General features: G+C 37.2%; 2 protein-coding genes across 3 annotated transcripts in view; both read left to right on the forward strand.

Annotated features, from left to right (window-relative positions):
• Positions 1–2,181: 2,181 nt before the first annotated feature.
• CMTR2 (cap methyltransferase 2) lies at positions 2,182–9,388 on the forward strand. Of its 2 annotated transcripts, none has more exons than XM_072817863.1 (2): positions 2,182–2,320; positions 5,900–9,388. In XM_072817863.1, the coding sequence occupies exon 2, from the start codon at positions 5,919–5,921 to the stop codon at positions 8,217–8,219; it is 2,301 nt and encodes a 766-aa protein (XP_072673964.1). In that variant the 5' UTR covers positions 2,182–2,320; positions 5,900–5,918; the 3' UTR covers positions 8,220–9,388. The 2 variants fall into 2 exon arrangements, with proteins under 2 accessions (XP_072673964.1, XP_072673972.1); XM_072817871.1 differs by lacking the exon at positions 2,182–2,320 and adding an exon at positions 2,627–2,865.
• The window catches only part of HYDIN (HYDIN axonemal central pair apparatus protein), a 383,131-nt gene continuing 370,320 nt past the window's right edge, over positions 2,183–14,993 (forward strand). The window contains exon 1 of the mRNA XM_072817829.1: positions 2,183–2,320. The gene's annotated coding sequence lies outside the window, so the exon portion shown is untranslated. The remainder of the gene's footprint in view (positions 2,321–14,993) is intronic.

Here is a 14,993-nt window from a genome sequence, read left to right on the forward strand (position 1 = left end):
TCAGGTTTACCAGTGTCTTTAGATCTTCATTTCCTTATGGAGGCTCCCATGTAACATAGAGCATGTTAGTAAATTCACATGCTTTTCTCTTGTTAATCTACCTTTTGTTACGGAGCCCCAGCTGAGAACTTAGAAGGAAAATATTTTTTTCTCCCTTACAATATAAAAAAATGATTACTGAGTGGAAATAGGCTGCAAACAAACCGTAATGACTGAATTTATATAAAATTCTAAAATAGGCAAAACTAAACTATGATGATATAAAACATCAGTGGTTGCTTCTTGGGAGTGGGAGATTGGGAAGGGGCTTATAGGAACTTTCTGGAATATTTAATAGGCATTTGGCAAAAGTAGTTGAACAGTACACATAGGATCTTAGTATCTGTATATAAATAAAAAAACTTTTTTTTAAAGGACAATCAACCTGTGAATTTGGAAGACCTTGGGAGATCTTTTCCTTCCAAAGAGCTTTCCATTGATTGCACCTCATACTCTCCAACACTTATATTTGATCTTTTCCATTTTAGCCTATTTAATGTATAATTTTAACTCATTATGGGATTAGTTTACATTTCCCCAAAGACTAATGAAGTTGAGCATCTTTTCACATGTTTATTGGACTTTTGGATATCATCTTTTTGAAGTGTTTGTTGTGTCCCCCCGCCCCATTTATTCCACTAGAGCATTTTTTTTAATTTTTATTTATTTATGATAGTCACACAGAGAGAGAGAGAGAGAGAGAGAGAGAGAGAGAGGCAGAGATGCAGGCAGAGGGAGAAGCAGGCTCCATGCACCGGGAGCCCGATGTGGGATTTGATCCCGGGTCCCCAGGATTGTGCCCTGGGCCAAAGGCAGGCGCCAAACCACTGAGCCACCCAGGGATCCCTAGAGCATTTTTTCTTACTTATTTGTAGGAGTTATATATTTTGGATACAAATTCTTTGTCATACATATGTGTTATAAATATCTTCTCCCACTCTGTAGGTTGTCTTTTCATTCTCAATGGTGTCTTATGGTGAATAGACATTCTTAATTTTAATATGGTTCAATTTATATACTTACTCTTTATGATTAGTGCTTTTTCTGCTTTGTTGTAAACTTTTTACCTATTTCAAGGTCACAAAGATGTTTTCTGCTAAAAGAGTTGTTTGCCTTTTTAAAATATAGATTGGCAACCCAAATGAAATGTTATTTTTTTTATGTGAGGTAAGAGTCCACATAAAATTTTTTTCTATACGAATATCCAAATGACCCAGCACCATTTTTTGGAAAGACAATTTTTTCCCTTTGATCGATGCATATCCTGAAGGACTTGTAAAATAATGTATTTTTATTTTTATTTATTTATTTTTAAAGATTTTGTTTATTTATTCATGAGAGACACAGAGAGGCAGAGACACAGGCAGAGGGAGAAGCAGGCTCCACGCAGGGAGCCTGATGAGGGACTGAATCTCAGGACCCCGGGATCACGACCTGAGCCAAAGGCAGACGCTCAACCTGACCCACCCAGGTGCCCCTAAAAAAAAATATATATATAATATATAATAATATGTAACATATAATCAATATATAAAATATATCAATATATTATTATTTATAGTAATATGTAATATATGATCGATATATAAAATATATCAATATACTATTATTTATAGTAATATGTAATATATAATCGATATATAAAATATATCAATATACTATTATTTATAGTAATATGTAATATATAATCGATATATAAAATATATCAATATACTATTATTTATAGTAATATGTAATATATAATCGATATATAAAATATATCAATATGCTATTATTTATAGCATATCAATATTATAAATATTATATATCATATTTGATATGATTTTATGTGATATTATATATCATATTTAACCTCATATTGTTTTTAGAGCACGAGTTTTAACTCAGCCTGAGTTAGGAACCAACTTTTGCCGGACGAGGTTAGAAAGCTTCCCCGCCCAGGGCCGGTGGGCGGAGGCAGCGTGTCCGGGACAGGTTGGCCCCGCCCGTCCCCCCCGTCCCCCCGCCCCCCCGTCTCCGCCGGGGCGGGGCCAAAGGACGCCCCACCTCCGCGAGCGGCTTCCGTTGCCATGGGAGCCGTGGGCAAGGCGGCTGGCGTCCCCGGGACCCCGCGGAGAAGGAGAAGCGAAACCCAGCGAGCGAGGGCTTGGGCGCTACGAGAGTCCCGGCGTGCGTGACGTTGACGCGTGACGCCAGCCCGGCCTCGAGGCGCGTGCGCAATGTGTGTGTCGGGGCCCTCGGGCCGCGGGCGGCCGGCGTCGGGCGGCGGCGCTGCCTGGAGGTGGGTTCCCGCTGCCGGGGTCGCGAGGGCGCGTCCGGGCCAGTTTCCCGGCCTTTCGGGGCGCCGCCTACCTCCGCTGCGGCCGGGGGCGCCGGCGCCGCACGCCCCGAGCAGCGGCCGTTCCGGGAAGCGGCCCCGGGAGCGGAAGCGGAGGAGGGTTCCCTCGAGTGAGGAGAGGAGGGAGGCGCTACCTCTCCCCCGGGGCGGGGCGGGGGGCGAGGTGAGGTGGGCGTGAGCGGAGGTCCTCAGGCCCGGGTTCCGAGGCCGGTCCGGAGCGGGGGCGGGGCGTGGGCCGGGGGTTCGTCCCGGGGTCGGGCCGCTCGCCCGAATGGAGCTTGGGACTCCCTTCCGTCCGGTGAAACGGGGTCTTGGGCGCCCCGGCCCGAAGTAGCGAAGGCGCTAGGTGACACTCGGGCTGTGATTGCCGGAGTCGCTGGGAGCCGAGCTGCGGGAGGTAACTTCTAAAACTCCTTAGTCGACGTTAATTGGAGAGAGCACAGCTGATGAGGTCTCGTGCGTTTCGTGTCAGGCCAACGATTTTGCAGGTATTTCCTTCGAGGCTTCGGGCTGCATGACTTCCTACTTGACTGCAAAATAGGAGTGTTACTGCTGACCCTCCTAGCGGAGCTGTGATGCCTCAGAGCTCGATGGCGTGCTCAGTGAAAGGCGCAGAGGAACCCACGGGAAACTTTTTTCTCTATAAACCACGTGTTTTTTTTTTTTTTTTTTAATTTTTGGGTATTGCATTGGTCATGCCGGAGTGAGGTTGAAGTGCATTATCATGACTCATTCAGAACCTAATCTGACGAGTGCCGTTTGTGCTAACATTTATTCGTTAAATATTCACTGTTTATCGTGTCCTAAGCACTGTTATAACCTCGGTGTGATAAATGAATCAACAAAACCAAGATCTTTGCCCTGTGGAGCTTAGATTCTATTTTTTGGGAGAAGACAGTAATAAACATAATAAGCAAACGAACTATATGTTATAAGGAAAAAAAAGAGTGTCATGGGGGAAAAAAGAAGTACAGCAAGGTCCTTCCCTTTACCATTGGTATTGCAAAATGCAATTAGGATGTTGGGGTAGGTTTCATAGAGAAATTGCATGTGAGTAAATACTTGAAGGAGGTGAGGGAGTGAGCTGTGCAGGTCATTTGAAGGAAGAGTGTTCCAGGCAGAGGGGTTGCCCAGTGCACAGGCTTACAGGTTGCAGTGTACCTGGTGCTTCAGTGAACAGCAAGAAAGCTTGTGTGGCTGGAACAGAAAGAATATGAGGAACAATAGACAATTAGTTTAGAGATGGGTTGGGGCTGGAGGGCAGAAATCTTCAAGGTCCTTGGAGGTTATTGTAAGGACTGTGGCCTTTACTTTGAGTGAAATGGGGAGCCAGGGGAGACAAAGATAGAAGAGACCAGTTAGAAGGCTCTGGCAATAGCCCCGCAGAAAATTGACAGTGTCTGTAGGAGGCTGGTAGGTGGAGGTGGGTGAGCGAGTGGCTTGAGCCTGGGAATTTGATAGGAGGAAAGAAAGGTGGGATTGTAGACCTGAACATTATTCAATATATACATGTTCAATATTTATAGTTTATATATAAATACATAAGATATATAAACACATAAGATATATGTAATACATAATTTATATATAAATACATAAAATACATTTGTGGTACACAAATCAAGATTCAAATGATTCAAATGATTCAAATCAATGATTTAAATCATTGAATCATTTTAGTTTTTCTCATGTAAAGATAATTATCTATTAGCTTAGGCAAGATTTCAGAGCTTACCTACAGCCATTAATTAGTATGTGAAGTTAGACTAAAATCAGACTTTTTCCAAAATAGAATATAGTTGCGATCTAAACATGGTCATAGTTTCCAGTAAGCACAGTGTGAATTAAGACAGAATAACTTGTAATAAACTTTCATTTGATTTTATTTAGGGTTTTAGTGAATGTGACAATGCCTCATTTTTGTCTTTCAGAAATCTGTCTGAATATAGCTTCTAACAGTAAAAAAAAAATATATATATATATATATATATATATATATGGACAAGGTATTGATGGGCAAGTGTGACTACTAACTGATAATTTATGTGTATTGTAAATACGTTGTGGCAAACAAAAATGACTAAGAAGATACTTGTTACCTCAAGAAGCTTATAGGCTAGTGGAGTACACAGGGTTGTAAATACTTTAAACAAAATAGAAGAGGATGAGAAAAGTGTGCTAAAATATAGTACAAAACAAATGGTAATAGAATACAGCCTTCTATATATTATTGTATTTTTTGTGGCATTAGCTCACTTTATTTCTCATCTTAATCACACATTGGCTTTTTGTGGGTTTTTGTCGGTTTTTTGTGTTTGACAATTTAGATACTTTTTGAAAAACTGGTGTAGCATTGAATATGCTGAGTAAACGTGGAACTTTTGAACTAAAGCACCTATTAATTAACATTGAGCCAACAAGTCCTAGGTAATACTTAGAGCTCTATCTGCTGGAATTTATAACTCAGGCCAACACTGTGCCATTAAGCCATGCTTCTTTCCATTATATCTCTTTCCCTCTCTAGTGGACAGATGTTTTTGGTTTCTTAGACGGTGTTAAAACACAGAATGTAGGGTGACTGTTTATAATTTGTATATTCGGTGAGGATATTTCTTCAATTTGAAGATCCTTTATCAAAGTGTGACATGTTTTAGTGGCAAGAAGATGTAATATTTTATAGTGGAGGCATGGAGCTATCGGAGCAGATGAGACAGGGATTTTGTTCAGAGACATGCCAGGTTGAATATTATAGTTCAGTTTCAGCATTGAGCTGAACAGAGGCTGACCAGTCAAGTACACAACAGGTAACAAGCAGTATGGTGATGAGAGTGTTAGTTTGTGGCCTGTAAAGGTGATTGGGTACCACCAAAGTACGTGTCTTAGCAAGAGTGAGAGATCTGGACAGAGGGCGTATTTGGCAGTCCTTGTTAGTGAATAAGTATGTGGTGGCTGAGAGGCCTGGTAGCAATACCAGTACTGGGTTCAGGTGTAGAGTCTTCTGGAAGGAGGTGAGATTTGGAGGGACCTAAAAAAAGCTAAAAGTCATTTGTTAAAGCTTGATCAAAGGTCAAGGGATGAATCTTAGCCTGGGAGTGCTTTTGGGGCCATGTGGGTGGTGGTGTCTCAGCCATGGGTGGAGGAAAATTTTGGGGAGGAGCTAGATGGATTACTATGGTAACATGAGCTGCCATCACTGATGAATATTCATTGGTGTATGCTTTTTATATGCTAGCATGTTTATTCCTCATCCAAAAATATGATATCCTAACTTTTAAATAAGAAACAGGTTTAAAGATGTAATTTGCCCAAGGCCACGTTTTAACTGGATTTGAGCTCAAGTCTGTTGGATGTAAAAGCCTTTACTCTTTCTTTATTCCAAATTGCCTCATTATGTAACAGAATGTGCTGACATTAGCCTTTCCATTTTATGTGGTTTGTCATGAGTGTGATGGGATTTGCTGTGGATGAGATTTCATTCACTAATAAATTTGATTCATTTAATTATGTGTTTTCTTTTTCTAGATTTTAATTTAATTTGAAAATGAGTAAGTGCAGAAAGCCACCACTGGGTTCAAGTCCTGAGACATTCAGCCCAGATGTTCTTGCTGACATTTTTGAACTCTTTGCCAAGAACTTTTCTTATGGCAAGCCACTTAATAATGAGTGGCAGTTACCAGATCCCAGTGAGATTTTTACTTGTGACCACACGGAATTTAATACATTGCTTGATTTGAAGAACTCCCTAAATGAAGTAAAAAACCTACTGAGTGATAAGAAATTGGATGAGTGGCATGAACACACTGCTTTCACTAATAAAGCTGGAAAAATAATTTCTCATGTGAAAAAATCTGTGAACGCTGAACTTTGTACTCAAGCATGGTGTAAATTTCATGAAATTTTGTGCAGTTTTCCACTTATTCCACAGGAAGCTTTTCAGGATGGAAAACTGAATTCTCTACACCTTTGTGAAGCTCCTGGAGCTTTTATAGCGAGTCTCAATCACTATTTAAAATCCCATCGATTCCCCTGTGATTGGAGTTGGGTAGCTAATACTTTGAATCCATACCACGAAGCAAATGACAATCTTATGATGATTATGGATGACCGACTTATTGCAAATACCTTGCATTGGTGGTACTTTGGTCCAGATAACACTGGTGATATCATGACCTTGAAATATCTGACTGGACTTCAGAATTTCGTAAGCAACATGGCTACCATTCACTTGATCACCGCAGATGGGAGTTTTGATTGCCAAGGAAACCCAGGTGAACAAGAAGCTTTAGTCTCTTCTTTGCATTACTGTGAAGTTGTCACTGCTCTGATGACTCTTGGAAGTGGTGGCTCTTTTGTTCTGAAGATGTTTACTTTGTTTGAACATTGTTCCATAAACCTGATGTACCTGCTAAACTGTTCCTTTGACCAAGTCCATGTTTTTAAACCTGCTACTAGCAAGGCAGGGAACTCAGAAGTCTATGTGGTTTGTCTTCGCTATAAGGGAAAAGAGGCAATCTATCCTCTGTTATCTAAGATGGTGCTAAATTTTGGAACAGAAATGACCCAGAAAGCCCTCTTTCCCCATCATGTGATCCCTGAATCTTTTCTTAAAAGGCATGAAGAATGTTGTATGTTCTTTCATAAATACCAGCTCGAGACTATTTCTGAGAACATTCGTCTGTTTCAGTGCATGGGAAAAGGAGAACAAACAAAGCTGAATAATTTAAGGGACTGTGCTGTTCAATATTTCATGCAAAAGTTTCAGTTGAAGCCCCTTTCCAGAAATAATTGGCTAGTGAAAAAATCTAATATTGGTTGTAGTACAAATACAAAATGGTTTGGACAGAGGAACAGATATTTTAAAACCTATAATGAAAGGAAAATGCTGGAATCCCTTTCATGGAAAGATAAGGTGGCCAAAGGATACTTTAATAGTTGGGCGGAAGAACATGCTGTGTATCATTCTGGACAAAGTTCTGTCTTAGAAGGGACAGCTTCCAATCTTGAGTGTCACTTATGGCATATTTTAGAGGGAAAGAAACTCCCAAATGTAAAGTGTTCTCCTTTCTGTGATGGTGAAATTTTAAAGGCTCTTAATGAAGCGATTGAAAAGTCTTTAGGAGGAGCCTTGAATTTGGATTCCAAGTTCTGGCCCAAACAGCAGTATTATTGTCCTTGTCACATTTTTACGGAAGACCTGATATTTTCTGAGTTGTTTAGCCTTACCACGTGCCTTCAGGATGATCAGGTCGTAGAACCCAGCAACCAGATAAAGTGCCTGCTTGTGGGCTTTCCAACTCTCCGTGATATCAAAACGCATATACCACTGGAAGTTCAACTCCTGGAATCGGCTGAACTCATGACTTTCAGCTGTTCATTGCTTCATGATGGAGACCCGATTTACCAGCAACTGTTTTTGGACTGTCTTCTACATTCACTGCAGCAGCTTCATACAGGAGATGTTATGATTTTGCCTGTACTTTCTTGTTTTACAAGATTTATGGCTGGCTTGATCTTTGTACTCCACAGCTGTTTTAGATTCATCACATTTTCTTGTCCTACTTCTTCTGAGCCCCTGAAGACCTGTGCAGTCCTGCTGTGTGTCGGTTATCAGGACCTTCCAAATCCAGTTTTCCAGTATCTGCAGAATGTGAATGAATTATTGAGCTCTTTGCTTAAATCTGATGCACCCCAGCAGGTTTTACAGTTTGTACCAATGGAGGTGCTCCTTAAGGGGGCCCTACTTGACTTTTTGTGGGATTTGAATGCTGCCATTGCTAAAAGGCATTTGCATGTAATTATTCAAGGAGAGAGAGAAGAAATCATTGGCAGCCTTCAGCTATGACATAGAACTTGTCTTTTCTGAGATTTGACTTTGTGGCTTACAGTTTCCATTGTTATTTCAGTCCTTTGCTATTTAAAACCTTTCATGTGGGGGAAAGGCCAACTTCTGCATCATGGAAAGTCTTATTATTTCTGGAAAACCGCCAGCTAGTTCTGATCTCATATATACGCCCATAGTTTTCCATGTGGTGCAATCTATGCAGTGGTGATATTCAACCTCAAATATGACATGTGCATATATGTTGGGATGGACACACCCATACTTAAGCAGTTTACTTGGTCTTTTTTATCTGTTTTAAGATTCGCACCCATGTGCCTTCATTCAGATTAGATTTTTTTCCCAACTAATTTCCTCAGTGGCTCATGCTGTTAATAAATTGAGAGAGGCTTTGATGAAAGGTGAGCCACGGATTTTAATACTGACCACGTCAGTTACGAATTTGGGGAACTCCTTTTGCCAGATGCTCAATATGTGCCATTCCTTGCCCTTAGGCCACTGACCCAATTTACTTGTGTAGTTGTTTTATGTGTATATTAATGACCACAACCATCCAGCCAGAAAGGATATCAGGATAGCTTCAAACCAAAGAATCATGTTTAAAATAATGAAAAAAATCACTGTGTCTAATACACACCTGTATCATGAAAAACTTTCTTTTACAACAGTGTAGTAATTTTTAACTTCCAGGAGATGATCTCTGAGCTAATGTTTTTAGATTGTAAAATATTGTGTATGGACTCATATTGGGGACATATGAATGTAATGAACATAGTGAATCCTGAAAAAAATTTTAACACTTCTGGAATGATGGTTCAGCACCTAAAATTTTTAAATCTTATTTCTTTGAAAGTGGCACTTTACCAAAAGATTGACCATGAGATAGCTATTTTATCAGTTGTGTTTGGTTTCTTGAGAGTTCGAGTATTTGACGGTGTAAATGAGCTTTTCTGGCAAACTGTATTAAGCAGATCGTCATTACTCTGCAATTCCACAAAGTGGAGAATGTTTATATTCTCACATATGTATTTTAGACATACTTGTTAGTTATATAAAAAATAGATGTATTCTCTGATGTATTTGGTTGATAAATATTAATCTGAATTTCTTTCATGTTCTTTGCTATTTTGAGTTCCATTATAGATTCATGAATAAAGTCATTAGCAGAGAGATTTTGTGTTCGTCTTTTTAAAAGAGAATCATGGGGGAAGTTAAAAATATAACTTGGAAACATTTTTTTAAAGGAAGGTTTGAATGGGAGTTAATGTTCCTTCATTTCCTCTGATTTGTATTCATTAAAATTTAGTCCTTAATATTGTAATATTTATGGAATTTCTACTTCGGGAAAGAAACTGAATACTTAAGGGAGGGGAGGAGTAGGGGTAGATTGAGTTCTTGCCAGGGTGGGTGTGAGGGCCTGGAGGTAGATTTCCAAAGAAATGTAATTTCTTACTGGTGACTTTGTGAAAGCAGTTCTAATTGTATAGTGATAGAAGTCTGACAGAAAATTTATACAAGATTACCAGGAGAGAATTAAAAACTATTCTTGGAAAAACATTTTGCACTTAATATGCCTTGATTGGTTTGGTCTAATACAATGACACAGTTTATTGTTGCTTATTTTAACTAGTTCATTTGAATGTGAAGTTTGAAAGCCTAGTTCCAGACACTGGTATTAAAACTTTACTTTAAGCACCTGAAATAAGTATTGAATGCTTAGTTGTTTTGTTTTGTTTGTTAGTTTGTTTGTTTTTTAACACTAATCAATCTCTTGTTGGAATATATAGCATCCTGGTGTATATTAGAATATATTTTGATATTTAACTTGACTTTTGGAATCAGTTGCTGTATCTGATTTTTTGGATTCAAATTTGCTCTATAGGTGAGATAGGACTTGAAGGTTTGAAATGAACTGGATGTGGATGACAGGTACCAATGACTTATAGGAACTTCTCTTTGAGAAAAAGGGGAGGAAAAATGCTGTCCAAAAATGGATGGCAAGAAGACCGTAAGGTGAGAGGTGGTTTGTGTATCAGAGTTACTTTTCTTTAAAAAAAATATTTTTTGTAGATCTTGAGATTTTTAACTTAATTGTGGTGTTTTTTAAAATGGATTTTTTAGGGCAGCCCAGGTGGCTCAGCAGTTTAGCGCCACCTTTGGCCCAGGGCGTGATCTTGGAGACCTGGGATCGAGTCCCGGGTCAGGCTCCCTGTGTGGAGCCTGCTTCTCCTTCTGCCTGTGTCTCTGCCTCTCTCTCTCTCTGTGTGTCTCTTGTGAATAAATAAATGGAATCTTTAAAGGAAAAAATAAAAAATAAAATGGATTTTTTAATAGCCAGAAAATTTCAACTTTACAAATGTGTTTTCTAAAAAACTTTGATAAGAAGTAGGTCTTACAAGTTTACTTTCGTCAGTGTTAATTTTTGTCCTCCCTAAGAAAAGTTTTATATTTTAGTGAGGCTTCTATATATTAGCTTAATGTTACTTAAATATTTAAATGCATCAAAGATTCTTTTCTGGAATAAATTAAAGATTGAATTGTGGTCTTCATCTTTAGAATATTTTGTTTAAAGAAATTCGTATGAAATTAAAAAAAAATATTTTATTCATTTATTCATGAGAGAAAGAGAGACCTAGGCAGAGGGAAAAGCAGGCTCCCTGGAAGGAGTCAGGTGTGGGACTCAGTCCTGGTACCCCGGGATCACGACCAGAGCCAAAGGCAGACACTTAGCCACTGAGCCACAGGAGTGGAATGAAAGAAGCAAATTCAGCATATTAGGGAGAGTTGGGGAAAAAAGTTAATTGATGCTTTTGTTATTTATTTTTGATGAGAATATAACTGGTCTTTTTTTTTTTTTTCTATAACCGGTCTTTAAAAGTATGCAAATGCAAACCTGGGCACCTGGGTGGTTTATTTGATTAAGTGTCTGTCTTGGCTCCAGTAATGATCCCAGGGTGCTGGGATTGAGCCCTGTATCAGGCTCCCTGCTCAGTGAGGAGTCTCCTTCTCCCTCTTGCTACCCTTGCTTGTGATTTCTCTTCCTCTCTGTCAAATAAATAAATAAAATCTTTAAAAAAAATAAAAATATGTAAACTTCATTTTTTATTTCCAGTTGAACTCATTATAATTGTACTGCTATAGCTTGGGTATAGGAAACCAGTTAATTCCTTACATTCTCACATTTTTAGAAATGAAAATATTGATTATAAGCTCAACCAAAATCTTATTTTCCATGTTTAAATACTTTTCCATATTTAAATTGATTTGAAAAGGAAAGAACAACATTGATATTTAGTGTATTTTTGCTTTCTAAGATAAAAGAAATAGGACATTTTTAGTTTCAATATTTTAAATTTTAAATATTGATTATCATTTTTTGGAAAAGTATATACTTACAAAGTTTTTAAAGCATGAAGTTTTTTTTTTTTTTGCTAATTTTTATCTTCTAAAAAATAACATTTATTAATTAAACTGGTAACATTAGGCCTTATTTAAATGTCCTTTGTTACCTGTTTAACCTGAAAACTTATTATACATAGATGGTACAGATATGCAAGGCCTGAATAAAAATTTTGTTTACCATAATTACTATTGAAAACAGAGACACTCAATTATTTGATAATTGGCCTCCCCACCTTTTTTTTTTTTTTTTTTTTTTTTAAGACAAAAGTCATTTTAGGCTGATCTTAAGAGCAGAACTAACCATTGAACAAAAATTTCAGTATTCCCTAATGAATTTGTATGTGGATAGTAAACATTTTTTAGAGCTGGCCTAATGGCCAAGTATCAAGTGAACTAAAAGCATGCAACCTATAGTAACTAAAGTATGTAGGTATGTTTTAGAGCATGTAATTAAAGCAATAATCCTCAAAATTTATAATGAGTTCTTGCTTATTATTTTGTTTTTTATGAATGACAATATTTAGAAGTTACCTGTCAGTCATGAGCATAGGTTAGCATTTAATTTCACTCAAGTGAAAATTTTATTTAAAAGTCTAATCTGTTTGTGGTCACATATAGGTTGCATACTCATTTACAGGTTGTACCCAGAGTAGTGTTTTCTCTTCTTGAGATCTTAACTCCTTCCCTTTCCAGAGTATCTTTATAGACCGACTAGGTGGAATTCTGTGTTTATGTGTGCCAAGTGCAGCAGCATCAGTGTAGCCTGTTAATTGGATATTTAATATTATTTAAAATCACAGCCACATTGTTGACTCGTGGGTTAAATTTGTCATGATATAATTAAGGAAAACATTTGTAGATACATTCTGCTGAAAAGTTACTTTTATTAAAATGATTCTATAGACCTTTGTGGATAAACATTTTATTTGCATGTGTATCTGCATCTTTTTGCTATTTAAGCTTGTCCTTCAACACCAAATTATTTTGCTTGGGCAAGACAGATGTGCTTTTACTGTCTCAACTTTTGAGAATTTCTGTTGTTTTCAGTGAATTTCAGGATTGAAAAATTAGTCTGCATACTAGACTGGTTGAGAAAATTCAAAAGAAGCACAAACATATTCTAGTATTTATTTTTATTGGAGTAAACATTCCTGTAATTGATAACCCCAGTAATATTAATCTCTTCCTGGAGCTGTTGGATTTACTGCTTGAATCATTTAATCTGAGCATTACCTTAAATTAAGCAATATTACATTGTTCTTTCTTTTTTTCTCCATCCTTTCATTTTCTTTACAGAATTATAAATTCAGAGTGCTATGGTATATACTTATTTTATATTGCATATTGTTAATATAGGTGTCTTCAGAATACTATTTGATTTTTTTTTTTATGGAAAACTTAGTAGCACACATTAAAATCATGTTAACAACCCCTCATGTATCCTTGGCCAGGTTCTATAATTATCAACATTTTGCTTAACTTGCTTTATCTTCCTACACCTTTTTTTTTTTTTTTTTTTTTTTTTGAGGATTTTAAAACAAATTCGTGAAATCTGTCTTAACAGAAAAGGACTTTATCACAGCTGGCAAAATTACTATCCCTCAATACTTAGTCCATGTTCAAATTTTCCTGGTTGTCTCAAAGTGCCTTTTTATAGTTGGATCAAGTAAGGATCCAAATAAGGTAGACACATTGTATTTGCTTAGTATGCCTCTGAAGTCTATTAAAAGTTCCCCACCCCATTCTACAGCCCTAACATTTTTTTTCTGTGCCATGCTAACTGTCCTGTACTTCTCCACATGCTGGATTTGGCTGATTATTTTATCTTTTGCTTTGTATCTTCATGCCACATTTTTCCTATAAATTGGTAGTTAGATCTAGAGGATTGATTACCTTTGGCAAGAAAACTTTTTAAGTGATATTATGTACTTTCTTTTTTGTCAGATCATGAAGCACAAAATGACTAGTTGCCCCCTCTCATTGACATTAAGGTTAATCAGATTCAAATGTCAACCTTATTTATTTAAATATTTATTCATTTTAGAGAGAGCATGAGAGAGCACAAGCAGGGATGGGGGAGAGAGGGAGAAGCAGACACCCCACTGAGCAGGGACTCTAAGGTGGAGCTCCAGCCCAGGACCCTGGGATCATGACCTGAGCAGACCCTTCACTGACTAAGCCACCCAGGCACCCCAACCTTATTTATAGGCTACTAATTTTTCTATTGATCTTCATTTAATAGTTTTAGCATTTAATGGATATTGATACTTAGCTTTATTAGAGTTTGCAAATTAGTGATTAACCACATTGCTTCAGTATTTTTTTTTATTTTTTATTTATTTATTTTTACATTGCTTCAGTATTAATTGGACTTTATAATATGTACTTGAAGTCATCCACTATTTTTTAAAAATAGTTTGTTCAGTAAAAACATGGGAAAAGTGCTTCATTTATTAAAACACTTTATCAGCTTTCAGAAAAATAAGCTGATGTTTTAGCAACCCTCAAGGATGATTAATGAAATTTTTGTGTATGTGTGTTTTAAACTATCTTTAGGAGCTCATGGATGATTATGTATTTTAATCACAAATGCTGTTCTCTGTTGATGCTCATATTATTTTATTTTGACTTGGGTGGGTGAACGAAGGGCTCCTTCAAGTTGATACCTATGTCATTTTTTATATAATTCAATCTTTGATACCTTCTATGCTTTCTGACACAACATATGCCCGTTTCATCTTGTATATATCTGCCCAGACCCGACATCCTTGGTATGTCCTTAATCCTGACCTTAATGGGAATGTCTATGATGTAGTCGTTCTCAAGCTCTTTGGTCTCAAAGCTCCTTTACTCTCTTAAAAATTATTGAAGAATCCAAAGAGCTTTTGTTCATTGGAATTATATCTATTGAGATGTTCCATGTCAGAAGCTGAAACTCATAACAATTTGAAATTTTATTATTGAGAAATGACACTGATAAAAAACTATTGTGTTAACAAATATATCTTACAAATATAACTTTGAAAACAAAAGTTAGAAGCATGGCAGTGTTTATATTTTTGCAGATTTTTTTTTGTCTTTATAATAGAAGACAGATTCTCCTGTTTTATATTCAGTCTGTTAGCAATACTTTTTTTGGTTGAAGTTCTTAAGAAAATCTGGACTCAAATAGTAGTTGGAAAAGAAAGGAGTGTTTTAATAACTTTTTTAGGTAATTGTGGATGTTCTCTGATGCTACTCCAAAACTTGACAGGTGATAGTTTCTTAAAAGTTGATTGCAAAGAAGAATCTTAAACTATATTAATGAACTTTTTGTACTCTTAAAATCCATTGGTCTGTCTTGCACTTTGAAGGGATTGCTTACTCACATGTAGT

The sequence above is a fragment of the Canis lupus genome, chromosome 3, assembly GCF_048164855.1.
Source record: "Canis lupus baileyi chromosome 3, mCanLup2.hap1, whole genome shotgun sequence".
Classification (NCBI taxonomy): domain Eukaryota; kingdom Metazoa; phylum Chordata; class Mammalia; order Carnivora; family Canidae; genus Canis; species Canis lupus.

Bases quoted from the DNA above. Each gene is read 5' to 3' on its own strand.
- CMTR2 (XM_072817863.1), top strand. From the start codon at position 5,919: ATGAGTAAGTGCAGAAAGCCACCACTGGGTTCAAGTCCTGAGACATTC.